This window comes from Mesoplodon densirostris, chromosome 8 (genome assembly GCF_025265405.1).
Source record: "Mesoplodon densirostris isolate mMesDen1 chromosome 8, mMesDen1 primary haplotype, whole genome shotgun sequence".
Classification (NCBI taxonomy): domain Eukaryota; kingdom Metazoa; phylum Chordata; class Mammalia; order Artiodactyla; family Ziphiidae; genus Mesoplodon; species Mesoplodon densirostris.
The window spans coordinates 787,963-804,089 of NC_082668.1; the positions used below are offsets into that span (position 1 = coordinate 787,963).

At 48.1% G+C, this 16,127-nt stretch overlaps 2 protein-coding genes across 2 annotated transcripts in view; one reads left to right on the forward strand and one right to left on the reverse strand.

Moving 5' to 3' along the window:
- Positions 1–722: 722 nt before the first annotated feature.
- MTERF4 (mitochondrial transcription termination factor 4) lies at positions 723–5,590 on the forward strand. The gene is made up of 4 exons (XM_060106420.1): positions 723–799; positions 1,965–2,448; positions 4,141–4,325; positions 4,993–5,590. Exons 1-4 carry the CDS (start codon positions 779–781, stop codon positions 5,317–5,319), a joined length of 1,017 nt encoding a protein of 338 aa, XP_059962403.1. The 5' UTR covers positions 723–778; the 3' UTR covers positions 5,320–5,590.
- Positions 5,591–11,412: 5,822 nt separating this feature from the next.
- SNED1 (sushi, nidogen and EGF like domains 1) overlaps positions 11,413–16,127 on the reverse strand; it is an 87,055-nt gene continuing 82,340 nt past the window's right edge. Inside the window, exons 30-31 of the mRNA XM_060106418.1 lie at positions 12,352–12,432; positions 11,413–11,449 (exon numbers count right to left, since the gene is read on the reverse strand). Coding sequence (XP_059962401.1) covers positions 11,413–11,449; positions 12,352–12,432 — 118 coding nt within the window. The remainder of the gene's footprint in view (positions 11,450–12,351; positions 12,433–16,127) is intronic.

Consider the following 16,127-nt stretch of genomic DNA (forward strand, 5'->3'; position numbering starts at 1 on the left):
GACCTTGAGACCAGAAGGTTGCAGCTGGCAGGTGCTGTACTGAATAGGCTGGGGGTGTCCTTGGGTCTGGAACAGTTCAAACTCACGTTCTCAGCGGTGCAGAGAGTGGCTGAGACCAGGTCCTCCATGGCCGCCAGACTCCATTTTGCATGCCTGAACCGCTCCACTACCATTTCAACTTGTCACTAATATTCATATTGAATGCAGATTCCACACCAAATAACTTTATCTGGGACCGGCTCCCTTGTACTCAGACCGCCCGGTCTCTACCTCAACGTGAACCTGCTTTGGGAAGGACCCTGCTTTCTCCGGGGAGGTTACTGCTGGACCGCGGGGCGGTGGCCGGTTTGAGCGAGGTTACAGTTTCCTCTCACCTCCACTCTTAAGAGGAATTTTAAGGTAATAAGCGAACGTATGGGGAAAGAGCTGTTCATTTGTTGCGCTAGCCAAGTGCTCTAGAAAGCGGAAACCCGGGCAGCGTAGGCACCAAGCAGAGAAGCCGCGGTCTCCGCGCCCACGGTGCCGGCGGGCGGCAAGCGGCGGGCGGCAAGCGGCGGGCGGCAAGCGGCGGGCGGCGCCAGGCCCCAGAAACCGGCCCAGCGCCGTACATCTGCGGACAAGGGCAGGGCGGAACTGCTTCCCGCGCCTTCGCGCTGGCGAGGGGGAGGGCGGAAGCGACGGACCCGGAGGGCGGAAGCAACGGACCCGGAGGGCGGAAGCGACGGACCCGGGAGACGGCTGCTTCCGGCGTCAGCGGCCCTGCCGCTGCCTTCGCGCTATGGCTGCGTTGGGTCGGCGGGTGAGTGGGAACCGCGAGCAGGGGCTCCTGGCGGGTCTTAGAGGCCGGCGCACGCCGACGTGGTGCCGCACCCTGATCTGCAGTGCTCTCCGCTCCGTCAGTGCGGCTTTATCCCACTTTCCCCCCGCCGGCGCTGGGCCGACCCCGCGAGTGGACCCCAGACAGGGCGAGAGCAGGAGGCGGGAGCAGCGAGCGGGTGGACTGGACTGGCTGGCGGGGGCGCGGCGGCCGAGGGTGCTGGGGAGGCTTTGGGACGGGCCGTGAAGCGCGGTTGAGTGCCTGGGGATGTGGGCCTCGTTCGTTTCGCGCCAACCTGAACCCTGGAGACTTCTGAAGTCAACGGGAATTCTCTGTAGTTTGCCTGCAGGCTACCAGGATTTCTTTTGTGGAATGAATTTAAGTACGTGAATCTGGAGGCTCGTGTGAGGTCCAGATTTTTCAGGTGTGGGTACCAACTTGGACCCCCAGAGTTGGCATGGAAATTACTTTAAGTTAAAGACATTTGAGATTCAGCAGCTACAGAAAGAAGTCTTCTTGGAGCGGCCCTTATCGCGCTAAAAGCAGAATCTTCTGGGAGCGAGGGCGCCACAGATCCTTTCTCCTGGGGAGCTTTACGGCCATGAAGGAAAAAAGAGAGGGAAGACCACGTGTATCTCCATAAACATTATCACAGACTTCCTGGGCTCCCATTTGTTCGCTTAGGAGCCCACCGCCCATTTGCTCAAGTTAGCCCCTAACTGTAGCCATTTAGGGAACCAGCGCTTGTGAGCCACCATATGTATATAAATAAACTGTTTTTTTTCTGCCTGTTAATCTTTCAGTTAAATTTGCAGGCACCCCCCAGGCACTGAAAAGGTGGAGGAAACCCGTCCCCCCATACTTTACCTGGTGGCCTTGAAATAGTTCTCCCCTGTCCCTCCTTGTCCCTGTCTCCTCAGTTATAGCAGCAACAGCTCATCTCTGTGCTCCTGCAGTTCTCTGTTCTCTGTACGTAAATGTCCTTCTCTGTAGGCTTTTAAAGTTCAGGTATGACTTTGTGGGTTGCTTATAAAAAGTTTTATTTGTGTAGGACCAAGGCACTAAATACCCTGCCTCAAAAATCCCGAGGTGTCCATTACGTGGGAGTGGTGAGGAATTAATTCCCTTTGGGGGCTGTGTCTTACAGGTCTTGGATTGGCACCGCCTGATCCCCCTCACCTGGTCCCTTATTGCTAGGCAGACTACTCAGCTTGGAGAACAGAAGAGGACGACTGCTTTTTTGCTGCGTAAACTGACAACGGTCTCCAGCGTGGAGGGGCTCGGGGATTCACCCTTTGTTGAACCCCAGAAGTGCGCGCAAGAACCAGAGCACAGGACGGGGCTGCCTCAGTGCCTCCTTGAGAAGCAGAGGACGGCTGTGGAGCGAGAGAAGATCGTCAGTTCCCTCCTGGACATGGGCTTCAGTGATGTCCATGTTAATGAACTGCTCAGTATACAGCCAGGTGCCCACCCTCAGCAGTTGCTGGACATCATTTCAGAATTAATACTCCTGGGTCTGAATCCAGAGCCTGTGTGTGTGGCCTTAAAGAAAAGTCCTCAGTTACTGAAACTGCCTATCATGCAAATGAAGAAGCGCTCCAGTTACCTGCGAAAGCTGGGGCTTGGAGAAGGTATGAGAAGGTGTAGATTGTATAGAGAGAGCTGAGGAGTCAGAGATGGGGAGCGAATAGCCTGGTGAGGTGGGTTCGGGGAGGTTTCTGGGGGAAAGGCCCTTGAGAGGAACGTGTGATTCGGCTTGGAGGTGATGAAGCAGAATGAGCTCCGTAGAGGGCATTGCAGGAGGGAGGGGGGACTGAGTGACCGACCCAGGCTCGTGTCTGGCGTGTTCACTGTAGGGGCTCTGGCATCTAGAACGGTGCTGGGCACGTGGTGTTGGTTTATGTTCAGGTATGTGCCCTTTGATGCTCAAGCTGACTTGGGGTGGGCTTAGTGCTTTGTGTCTGTGTGATGGGAAGCCAGAGAGACTGACAAAGTTCCCTGTAGAGGCTTGGATTCCAGTCAGGTGTCTCGATTTACTGTGGAATGTGAGATCTGCCCAGATTCCTGGGACACTGGTGGAGTGAAGGCAAAAAGAGCCACCATCCCCACCCCCACAGGATTCGCGCCCCGGGAGCCCTAGAAGTTCACTGGATCTCTTTACGGGCCTTCTGGAGTGGGGCGGGGCGGGGGGGGCGTGAGCAACTCCTAGGACCCCTGCTCGCTTTGACCAGAGGAATGCCACTCTTTTGTTTATTCTTGACTCTTGCTGGTAAAATATTGTTTGGGGTGGGGGAGGGGGAGAAAAGGTTTGGGAATTCAGATTTCAGAGGATCTTTATGGCCTCCTTCTCTAGAAGATGAGCAAAAGATAGTGGTGTGTGTTTCTCTTAACAGATTACCTATCGCAGTATAATCTAAAAAGCTAAACTTAGCATCTTACATGCAGCAGTTATATCAATAAATTAATAAGCTCAGCGTGGCCTTAAGCTGCAAAGATGAAGACTAAATTCCTGAAATTCATTCCTGACACGTTTTATCAAGACACTGACTGACTCACCTGTTAGGAAGGTTTTAATTAACAGTTTAAATAACTGGTTCTAAGTTTCTAGGTACTAAATTTTACTCAGTTACCTGTAGGAAGACCATATGCCCTAATTTGCCTGGGAGAGTCTCAGTTTATACCAGTTACCTTAATGCAGTTACTAATAGGGACTCTGTCACCCGGAAGCACCTCAGTGTGGATAAAATATATGGTCACCACCAACCAGGAGGTCATCAGTCTCTGTGGTCGTGCATCATGATTCTTGTTATTACTACATTAATTATTATTGTGGAACACCTTTTCATTGAGTTCAGGCTCCTAGGTCTTAAGAATGTTGGTTGCGAATATTTCAAGGACTATTTTATTATAGAAGGAAACATGAACCCAAAGCCCTGACATGGGGGAAGCTACTATCCCATCTTACTGTCTGAGCTTTCCAGTAAATCCCTGTGAAAGTCTTTTCTAGGTGAGAAGGGCAAGAGGAGACCTAGAATATGAAGTAGGTGCCTTTCAGCTGTGAGGCCAGAAAGAGGCCTCTTGATACCAGGAGGGAAGGTTGGTGAGTCTGAGAAGTGAGAGGGAGTCAGTGGGGAGATGTGTCATTCTGGCCCATCCCATTTCCACGACGCTTCTGGGAAGACGTATCTGAAGCTGGTGCTCCTTCTGTGGAGGAGAGGATCCTTGTTTGTTTTTTAAATACTGGCTTGAATTGGGTGTGGTTGGCCACTTGGGCTTCTGGAATATCCTAAAATTATGTACTTGCCCTTTTTTACATTCTTCAGGGAAATTAAAGAGGGTGCTTTACCGTTGCCCTGAAATTTTCACCATGCGTCAGCAGGACATTGAGATCATTGTCGAGGTTCTCAAGGAGAAGTGCCTTTTCACGGTAAAGCAAGTCACCGAGATTTTGCACAGATGCCCCTGTGTTCTTCGGGAGGACCCTGGTGAACTGGAATACAAATTCCAGGTGAGAATGACTGATGGCGTGATTAGTAACAGCAAATTTTCGAGTGTAGTGAGGGTTAGCTGACTCGCCGGGGCGAGTGGATGAGGTGAAAGGCTTAGACCCTCTTTGCTTGCACCAGCCAAAGAGAGTTCGGTTTTGGTTCTTTCACTTCTTTACTACAGGTAAAAAAACCTCTTTTGCAACTTTTCTGCCATTAATAACGGATGACCCAGGCCTATTCTTAGAATCCTAATGAGGCCTCTGCTTAGAATACTTAATTTAAAAATAGCTAGAACCTTCCTATCTTTAGAACCTATTTTGCATGTTGATCTTAGAAACGTAATTGTGAAGGGTGTCCTAATTTTTTGGTAACAATTATGATGGCTTAGGTCAAATCCTAGATGTTTTCTGAATTTTTTGCCTATTTTTTCCATACTCAATAGTTTTCCTTACCCCATGAAGAAGAACAGAACTTAATTTCTCCCTCCTGCCCTTTATTTTCTGCTGCATTTTTCTCGATATGAATTTGAAAATGCTTTGAGAGCCATCACGCAGGTGTCGGGATCATAGTGTCTTGCCCTTGCTAGGGAGGCAGGTCTCCGAGCGCCTTTGGACAGTCAGTTCGCTGTGCCTTAGGAGCCTACGAAGCTCTGTGCAGCTGCGCTTCCTAACCACGCTGTGTCTCCAGTATGCCTATTTCAGGATGGGGATTAAACATGTGGACGTGGTGAAGACCGACTTCCTGCAGTACTCCATGACCAAGACCAAGGAGAGGCATGTGTTCCTGGAGCGCCTGGGCCGGTACCAGACCCCCGACAAGAAGGGGCAGACGCTGGTCCCCAACCCTTTACTCAAGGACATCCTCAGGGTTTCAGAAGCTGAGTTTCTGGCCAAGACAGCCTGTTCTTCTGCTGAGGAGTTTGGGGTGTTTAAGGAGCTCTTGGCCCGGGAGGAGGAGGAGCCTGAGGGCCGAATGGCTGACGCCGGAAGCCTGGAGGAGGAGGGGGATCCGTGACGGACGGACTGGAGTGAAGAGCCCAGACGGATCGGAGGGTATTGTAGTTTCCCAGAGCTTTGGGGAACTTCACTTGGATCATCTCAGGTTATTTTTCATTCTCAAACTGGTCTTTTGATGAAAAATTAATTGGACATCACCTGAGAAGTAGACTAAGAAGCAGATGCATTGGTTTGATCTGCCGTCAGGTTCTAGGGGGAGGACCCTGTTCCATCCTGAATAAAAGGCTGACTTTGAGCCTCTAAAATCGGGGGGTCTCGACACATCGACATTTGGTCTTACTTTTTCTCTCCCATCTGTGTTGGTGACAGTCCCGTGACAGTGGGGGATGTTTCTTCTGGTTCAGGAGTCATTTTACATCCTTCTTGTGACAAAGACAGAGTTCTGAGAAGACAGCGAGCTTTTAGTATATCACAGCACTTTATTTTATGAAAACAAGGAGCAGGTTTTCCACAAAAATACTCAGGTTTTTAGTTCAAAAATAGCTTATGGTTTTGTAATTGCAGTCATTGTACAGCAGAGTAAAAGAAAGTTGATTAGTGATGTATGGTTTTGTTCTGCACAGCTTCTTAACGCCAGCAACGCGTGGGGGCACTTTTTGCATCTTTGTGAAGAGCAGGCCCTGACTGACCGCTGGTGGAGTTTGCTTTCACGCCAGCTCAGGCCCAGGGGGTTGCGTCCAGGCCTGACGTCTCTGGCGTCCATGGAGTTCTGACCTGGAGCCAGGGCCACAGGTCTGGGCTTGGTTTCATTTCAGGGAGCTCTCCGTGACACCAGAGGTGGTGGAAGGCCCCTTGGGGAGGCCAGTGGGTCTGAGGAGTGACTTGAAGAGTTGGGGTTGGGGAATGGACTTGGATGTAAGCCAGGGGTCATCTCTGAGGTAGAGGTACAGCCCTGATGGCGTGAGCTCTGCGAGGGGTGGGAAGATGGGTGATTCCTAGAAGGTTCTGGAGATTCCTGGGGGGAGCTGGCACAGGATTGATGCCGCAGAAGACATTTTTGGTGTGATGTGCCCAAAACTCAGGTCTTTACAGCATTTTAACAGCTACACATGAGACTCCTGGTGCTTGGCCTTGCTTTTCTCGCAGAGACCATGTAAATCCTGTCAGGTAGTGGTTCTCATCTGGGGGTGATCTTGACACCAGGGAACACCTAGCAACATCTGGGGACATTTCCCATCTGGTTGTTAGGACCAGGAGTGTGTGCAGTTGGGGTCTAGTGGGTCGAGGCCAGGGCTGCTGCTAAACATCCTACAGTCACAGGACAGGCCCACGACAGGGTGAGCCGGCCCAAAGATCAGTGGTGCCAAGGCTTAGACACTGCTCTAAGGCCTCATTTAGCAAAATGCGACTGTGTTGATTCGTGAGGACTTAGGATTTTAAATGGGCTTGCATTTGTTTCTCTTTTATTTAAAAGTAAAGTAAATAGCTGATTTTTAAAGAGAGTTCCTTTCTCCTCTGTATTGGGATTCTGTTGGTAGATTTGAGCTGTGTTTTATTGTGGGTAGATTGAGCTGCATTTACTGAGGTGTAGATGCTTTTGCTTTCTCCAGGCTCATTCGAGCCTGACTGCAAAGAGAAAGACATTTTTTTGCAAAAGAACAGTAGCTCAGTGAGTCCCTCCACACGGGAGTCCAACATCGGTGGCAGTCGTTGGCCAGTGGCAGGAGTTCCAGCCCAGGGAAGGTGCTGGAGGTTGGCTGACAGCGGGTGGAGCCCTTGCCTGTTGGTGTGGCTGGTGGGTGAGCAGCAGGGTGCCACGTAGCTTTCCTCATTTGCACCCGTGTCCTTGTGCAAGGGGAAGAGGGAAGTTTTGTCTTTACTGTCTTAGCCATGGGCAGAATTATTTGAACATAAAGAGATTTCATTTTTCATTTACTCTTGTGTTTTGTGGCCTCTGGGTGGCCGGCACCATCCCTTGAACCTAGGGTGTTGCTCTTGTGCTCCCCAGTCGGGACTAACAGAATCTTAAATCTAAGCTCGATTACGTGGTTAGTTGATCCAAGTTTTGATTAGCACAAGGCTAACTCGGCAACTCAGGATTGCTCCTTTCATTTCGACACAGAAACGTGTATGCCCCTGGCAATTTTTTGATTCCTTTTTTGGGGTGGACCTTGAGTGTCTCCAAGGAAGACGTTAGAGTTTTAAGAAGGAGCCGTGTGGAAAAAAGCAGTGGCTCATTTGTAATGTTTCAAGGATGAATTATAATTCCTTTAGCATCAGGAAGTCTTTTACCAGATGTTTAACTTATAAAACACCAAAATGGGTTAATCATAAGAAAACACAGCACCAAGCTCAGGATTCAGTAGACTGTTTCTTGTAGAAACAAGGGCTTCTAAGCTAAAGACTGGACCACGTTACATTTGCCTCGTGGCTGAGGGGCTTGAGGTTATTAACATGGCAGTAGAGGGTTTCGTCTTCTTTCCAGTGATATCACTTGATCTTGCTGTTTGCTCGTGACGCCGTAGCTTACACAGATGCACAGTGACAGGTCCCAGTGCCACAGCACAGGTCAGCAGTACATGTTTATGTATGTGGTTTTCTCTCGATTCTCCCAGTGTCAGAGCCCCTGGACTGCACTCAGCCATCTTCTCCAGGTGGGCCTTGGAGACTGGGGACCTTCTGGAGTACAGTAGAGACTTCTCGAAATGACTGTTCCTCCTTGCTGAAAATGACAGAATGCATAATACACAGACATATGCACACAAAACTTTAATAAAAATAAAAAGCCTAAAATATAACTCTGTAAAAAAATTTTTTTTATGAAAGATGAAAGGAAGAGCCCCTTTCTGTGGCTGTGATGCCGACTCGGGGCAGAATCAGTGGAAGATGCACGGGGGCTTGAGTTCCAGTTTGGGTCAGCTGCTAAAATGTTCAGCACACTAGAGGTGGGGTAGGCTTGTTTGGTTTTCAGCTCATTTGCAGGGAGAAGCGAGTGCTGCTTAGAAGCGTGCTAGAGAGCAGGGGTGGCAGGATGGCGTGGCGATCTGTGTGTGAAGGAGGAGTGTGTGGAACACGGTGCTTACTACCTGATAGCCCCACACAGCGTTACTTGAGTCCTGGACTAAGAGAAACCTTAACCAGCATCACATTCAGGCTTGTGGGAGGAGCCCTTGCTGTACTTGGTAGAAGTGCTGCCTTGGCCTTCCAAGTGGGATTTGAAACCCTTGAGGTTTCCATGAAACCCTTGAGGTCTTTGGTGCCTTGGTGGGACTTGTCATCCAGGGGATAGGCCAAAGCCTATGACCTCAAAGACCAGGGGTTAACCCAGTGTGGTGCGTGGGCCAACTCGGCCCTGCCTGTTTTTGTAAATAAAGTTTTATTGGAACCCAGCCACACCTGGTCAGTCACATGTCTGTTGGCTGCATTTGTGCTACAACTGCAGAGCTGAGTCATTGCCACAGAGACCGTAGGGTCCTCAAAGCCAAGAATACTGTCTGACCTTTACAGAAAAGGTTGTAGGTAAAAGTGTCTAAACTCCATCTTAGTGTTAGCATTTTCTCTCTCAAAGTCAGCTGGTCCGTATGATGGAGCACTAGCCTGCAAATGGTCAGCATAAATAATCTGCTGGCAGAGGAGAGCTGGGCGAAGCACTTCCAGTGTGGCCTCATCTCTGCCCCTTCCTCCCAGCCCCACCGTCTCTGCTTTAGATGCTGTTGAGAGCATTTCCTCAATTTTGTTGCTAGCTCTCAAAGGGAGAATTCTTTCTCTGACTTCGGAATCTGAGAACTGGTTTCTGAAGGTTGCAAAAGCATTCCTGGTGGATAGCCTTGCCATCCAGGGCTAACGTGTGCGCCGTGGGTGCGCATTCACTGTGGCACAGACTGCCCCCTAGAAGACCGCAGCTTGGGCTATGTCAGATGTGGGTTCTGTCCCGGAGGTCTCCCTGGTTGTGGCTGGGCAAGGAGGTGGCTGGTGCTTGCCTGGCCTGGCTGTCTTCCAGAGGCCAGAGGAGAGAAGCCGCTCAGGGCACCAACTCCAGCCAGGACCTTGTTTTCAATCCAATTTTAGACCTCGTCTTCCTGGGCTTTAGAAATTCGTGAGGTTGATGGAGCATAACAAGAGCATCCTGATCCTTAGAAGAGAAAACAGACCGGGTCGTGAGGAGGATGATGGTGGTACCCATTCCTCTTTACAGTGGCGGCTCCCAGGTTGCTGCCCCCGGAGTACCTGAAGAGCTTGCCACATCAGAACTGTGAAGTTTGTACCCTGTGACGTGGCAGTGGGTGCTGGGGGGCAGGCTCGTGGAGGACTGACTATACCCCCCAGTGGTGGAGACATGTGGGCAGCATTGCAGCTTAAATTTGAAATCTGCAGGCTGCAACCCCCTTCATTTGGTGACGCCTTGGATCTTTTCTCTGAAGGCATGGGCTGTCCCTGGTCTCTCTCGACTGAAATGAATTCTTGCACTTTGTTCGTGTGTGTGTGTGTGTGTGTGTGAATGTTTCCTGCTTGTGTTTTCTCCATTGTCTGAAGAATGGGTATCCTAAAAGCCAGTATTTGATAATTTAACAGTTGAGGGTTTCTGATGTGTTTTTATAGAAATGGATTCATTGAATGAGTTTAAAAAAATATATATTGGGCTTCCCTGGTGGTGCAGTGGTTGAGAGTCTACCTGCCGATGCAGGGGACACGGGATCGTGCCCCATTCTGGGAAGATCCCACGTGCCACAGAGCGGCCAGGCCCGTGAGCCATGGCCGCTGAGCCTGCGCGTCCAGAGCCTGTGCTCCACAACAGGAGAGGCCACAGCAGTGAGAGGCCCGCGAACCGCAAAAAAAAAAAAAAATATATATATATATATATATATATATAAAATCTTTCAGATGACTTATTGCAATATAAATGTTTCACACCCCAGTTATATCTGTGGGTGGTGAAATGCTTGCAAGCCTTGGAGTGCATGTTTTGGGTACGTGGGGGTGGGGGGGGAGTGATGCCTTTGAGTAGGTGGGACCTGAACGCAGAGACTTTTAATGGGAACTGAACACCTGCCTGAGGTCACACATTCTCGCTCACGTGCTGCTGCCCAACCTTTGGGTCCCAGCCTCTGCTTTCCCTGCTTGGTTGGTGAACATTCTGCTTTAGTGTCAGCCTATACCTGCGAAGCTCTTTTGCTTCTGGTTGTTTATAAAGGTCTCTGAGTAACATTTCTTCTTCATCTCCTCAGCCATATAAAAAAATGTAGCCTGTTTGTGAAGCTGCTTGGTACCCAGGAGTCTCACTCCTCTCCTACACCACCAGGAAGATGGGCTTCTAGGCTCCTTTATGGAGCTCGAGTGGTGAGCTGTCCTGGGTCAGCCAGAATACCTCTTTCATTCCCAGTGCGTCATGTTGATAAGAAATTGTGTCGGGCTGTGGATGGGTCTCTGTGGCTTAGCCTAGTATCTTCCAAATTATCATGAAGGTTTCCACAGAGTGTGCATGTGAGGGGGTGGGAGTCACATGGGGCTGACTTGCCACAAGAGGTTGGGAAATGCTGGATTAAACAAGAATAGCGTTAGAAAGTTTCTTTCATTTCAGGGTTTCTGAATGCTTAGGATGCCTGTGTTCATTGGCACTCTCCTAGTGAGAGAGTCTCAGGACTTACCCAAAGTTATGTGATCAAGGCCGCACACCCTTTCTCAATGGACTGCTATTTACAGGGTCTGGAAAGCACTCCTAGAATTCTCTGCCTTCTGGCATCCCAGGCCCCTCCCACTGTCCCCCCTCGCCTGCCCTCCCAGCAGCCCCTGTCAGTCCCACCTCCCTCTGGGTGCAGGTGGTCTTCGGCCTCTCTAAGAGCTCACCCGCCCCCTCCATTGCCATTGCTGATGACTGGGGAAGGGGTTTGTCTGCCCATTGAGATAGAGTGGGATTCGATGTTTCAGACCAAGTTTATGTCTATTGGGAGCCCTTCCTTAAGTATTACTTTTCTCACCCATTTTAACCCCCTTAGGAAGTTCTGAAACCTTCTGGTCTGAGTTTATGACACAGAGCACACACTGAGCTTTCTTCTCAGAGCTCCACAAGGAGACGGCAGCCCTCCCGAGGGCCGAGTGCTGGGGGGATGTCCCTCAGACTTCCCAGCAGCTCTGCTGGCTGTGGGAACGTACCTTAAGATTTCTTCAGTGTAGGACTGTTACTTTGTTTCCTGAAATAATTAGAGAAATGTGGTTTATTAAAAAGAAAACTGTGTCCCTGTAACTCTGCAGCTTCCTCGGCCCAGGCTGCCTGCTGTGATCCTGTCTTGTCTGTAGGTCACATGTGTTCCAGTTTGGGGAGCGTGGTAGTGAGACGCTGACACAGAGATGAGCGTTTGAGTCTGTGTGTGCCCACCTGGCTTGGGGTGGGAGTCGTGGAGTGATGAGGAAGGCTGCCTGGCTGGGTGTGAGTTATGGAGAGTGAAAGGGGGTGCGGAGGATGGGTGATGGGAGACAGGTGATGCGCTCGGGTAAGGCAGCAGGGTGGGTTTTTCCTTGACTCAAAAACGCAAGACCCAGTGCATGTGGTGACTGGTCTATGGAGAATGTGACTGAGGTTTGGACTCTGCTGTCTGTACTCTGGCAGTGCATTATATAATAATTCTGTGACTACCTTGAACCCTTTGGGGAAAGAACCTGGGAGAGAGTGAATAAAAAGTAAATAGAGATTTACTGTATTTATATAATTGGACCTGTCAGTAACACTTCCCAATACTAGTGCCAGATGCTGTGTGAACGTGCATAACCAGAGTGACCCCCCTGCCCAGCACCACCACTCAACCTCCCTCCAGCACCTGCCCTGTGACCTTCCTAGCACCCACCATGTAACCTCCCCAGCAGCCACTCTGTGACCCCTACCAGCATCCACCAGGCCCAGCTATACCCATCTGTGTGTGCTCACATGTACACATTGGGCACACAGTTCCTTAGCATAGCCAGACTGCACGTCTTGGCAACCTGGCTCAGCCATGGCCCTGTGGCATCCCACAGCCCCAGTCACCAGGGCCACCCTGGCCCTGTTACCCTGTGGCCACCTGCAGGGCACAGCACGGGCCTCCTCCATGGGACGCACCTGTCTGGGGTCCTGGCGCGTGTGCTCTCACAGCTCTCTTTGAAACAGGTGTCTGGATGCACTTTGTAGACTCTTTTATACCTGCATCACAAGAAAGCTCTGTGAAGCTGGAAACTGAGCAGAATGTTGCCCAGCCCCTTCACCTAGGCTACACGAACCTACAGGTAACTGTACAGGTGTCTGAGGAAAGGCTATTATTTTCCTGATAAAACTTTACCTCCTGTGGATGTATTAAAATGTCCAACATAAAAATCATGTAATTTTTAAAAATGACTTTATCAAGGTATGATTTACATAAAATAAGATACACTCATTTTAAGTGTACATTATGATGAGTGTTGACAAAGTGATATATAGTAAGAGATAAAGTGTGCTGGGACTTCCCTGGTGGTTCAGTGGTTAAGAATCCACCTTGCAACACAGGGGATGCCGGTTCGATCCCTGGTCAGGGAACTAAGATCCCACATGCCGCAGGGCAACTAAGCCCGCGTGCTGCAACTACAGAGCCCATGCACTCTGGAGCCCGCGCGCCACAACTGGCGAGCCCGCGTGCCACAAGTAATGAATGAGCCCATGCATCACAACTGGAAAAAAGCCTATGCACTGCAATGAAGAGCCCACGCACACAACGAAAGATCCCGAGTGCCCCAACTAAGACCCAACGCAGCCAAAAAGTAAGTAAATAAATATATTTTTTTAAATGTGCTATTTCAAAGACATGTCTTGCTTGAGACAGGCTACTTGGCTCCAAAGCCTTGAGACAATGTGACTGCACTCTTATGGGCAGTTGATGGAGAAGTTTGAGAAGCCTTGGAGATGCAGGCATTAGATGCGGGCGGTGTGGAACAGGAGACCTGACTCCTAGCCCTGCCTCCCACTTATTAACTAGTGTACTCTGAGCACGTCTCTGGAACTGAAGCCTCCGTTTCGTATGAGATGGGAATTGCTTATACTGCCTCTGTCACATGTTTATGGAGAATAACGAATGAGAAAGTGTTTGACTCTTGGTAAAGCTTTTTAAACATCAGAGCTGTTTGAAAGAGATCTAGGGAGTTCAGTGGGTAAAACTCTAACTCATGAGCTCAGTCTTAGGAGAGTCCTTAGGGTCTAAAGCCTTAGCTAAGACTTCCATTGCCAGCCATCAGGCAGTAAGAGGATCTAGAATTAACTTCCACATGTGAACAACTGGAGAACTGGACAAGATCCAGGAAGTAAGTCTTTTCAGATGTTAGAAAAAAGACAGTGCAAGACGGTGACCCAGAGAGAAGGGGAACGAGATGAGCTCTGTGATGGTCCTGGAATTCAGCCTGGAGGCACTTTTTGGACTGTGTTGTGGGTTAGGGAGAATCCAAGCAGTGGTTACACTGAATGGGCAAAACAGAGATTGGAGTTGGGGAGGCAGAGGAAGCTGAAATTTGTGGGTCAGAGTACAGAGAGGAGGGAGCTATGCAGAGGAAGAGCTCCAGAAATCTGGAGGGGATGGTCCTCTTGAAAATTAAGCTATGTGTGCTGCATAGGGTGAATAAAGATGGGCAACGAGGAACTACTGAGGAGCTGGACAGTTCCCAGAGCCAGAGTGGAGAGATCTTGGTTAATAGTAGGCTGTTCCAGAGAAATAGAAACCCCAGAAAGGAGAAAGAAAGGCCTTGCCTTAAAAGTGGGGCAGAATTAACCCCAGAATAAAGGCTATGCTAAAGCCACCCTAAAACAGGCCTCAAAAGGATCCATCTAAACTGCCTTGCAAAAAAACAAAACCCAAAAGTAAAACAAAGGAACAGGACAAGGATGCCCACTTTCACCACTTCTATTCAATGTAGTATTGGAAATCCTAGGCACAGCAATCAGATAAGAAAAAGAAGTAAAAGGTATTTAAATTGGAATGGAAGAGGTAAAACTGTCACTATTTGCAGATAGCATGATACTCTATATAGAGAACACTGAAGTTGCCACACAAAAACTGTTAGAACTAGTAAATAAATTCAGCAAGGTACCAGGATGCAAGATTAATATACAGAAATCTGTTGCACTTCTTTACACTAATAATGAAATATCAGAAAGAAAGTAAAAAAAAAAAATCCTGCTTAAAATCACGTTTTAAAAAAGCCCTAGGAATAAACTTAACCAAGGAGGTGAAATACCTATATGCTGAAAACTAAAACATTGATTAAGGGAACTGAAGATGATTCAAAGACATGGAAAGATATCCCGTGCTCTTGGATTGGAAGAATTAATATTAAAATGGCTATACTAAAGCAATCTACAGATTTAATGCAATCCTTATCAACACAGCTATGACATTTGTCACAGAACTAGAACAAATAGTCCTGAAGTTTATATGGAACCACAAAGACCACAAATTGCCAAGCAGTCCTGAGAAAAATGAACAAAGCTGGAGGTATAACCTTTCCAGACTTCAAACTGTACTACAAAACTATGGTAATCAAAACAGTGTAGTATTGGCACAAAAACAGACATGTAGATCAATGGAACAGAATAGACAGCCCAGAAATAAACCCATACACCTATGGTCAGTTAGTCTATGAAAAAGGAGGCAAGAATATACAATGGCGAAAAGACAGTCTCTTTAACAAGTGGTGTTGGGAAAGCTGGACAGTTACATGTAAATCAGTGAAATTAGAACATTCCCTCACACTACATACAAAAATAAACTCAGAAAGGTCTAAACCTAAACGTAAGATGGGGCACCGTAAAACCCCTAGAAGAGGACATAGGCAAAACGATCTTTCACATAAATTGTAGCAGTATTTTCTTAGTCTCCCAAGGCAAAAGAAATAAAAGCAAAAATAAACAAATGGGACCTAGTCAAACTTAAAAGTTTTTGCACAGCCAAGGAAACTATCAACAAAACAAAAAGACAACCTACGGAATGGGAGAAAACATTTGCAAACAATGTGACCAACAAGGGCTTAATTTCCAAAACATACAAACAGCTCATACAACTCAACAACAAAAAGACAAACAACCCAATCTAAAAATGGGCAGAAGACATAAACACTTTCCCAAAGAGGACATACGGATGGCTAACAGGCACATGAAAACATGCTCAACATCACTAATTATTAGAGAAATGCAAATCAGAACCACAATGAGGTATCACCTCACACCAATCAGAATTGCTATCATCAAAAAGTCTACAAATAATAAGTGCTGGAGAGGGTTTGGAAAAAAGGGAACCTTCATACACTGTTGGTGGGAATGTAAATTGGTGCAGCCACTTTGGAGAACAGTATGGAGGTTCCTTAAAATACTAAAAATAGTTACCATGTGATCTAGCAATCCCACTCCTGGGTATATATCCGGAAAAAAGGAAAACATAATTCAAAAAGATACATGCACCCCAATGTTCATAGCAGCACTATTTATAATAGCCAAGACTTGGAAACAACCCAAATGCCCATCGACAGATGACTGGCTTAAGAGGTTGTGGTACATATATATACAATGGAATATTACTCAGCCATAAAAAAGAATGAAATATTCCCATTTGCAGCAACATGGATGGACCTAGGGAATATTATGCTTAGTGAAGTGTGAGAGAAAGACAAATACTATATGATATCATTTGTATGTGGAATCTAAAAAATAATACAAATGGATCTACATACCAAACAGAAACAGACTCACAGACAGAAAACTTACGGTTACCAAAGGGGAGAGGTGGCAGGGGGAGGCATAAATTAGGAGTATGGGATTAACAGATACAAACTACTATACATAAAATAGATAAGCAACAGGGATTTACTGTATAGTACAGG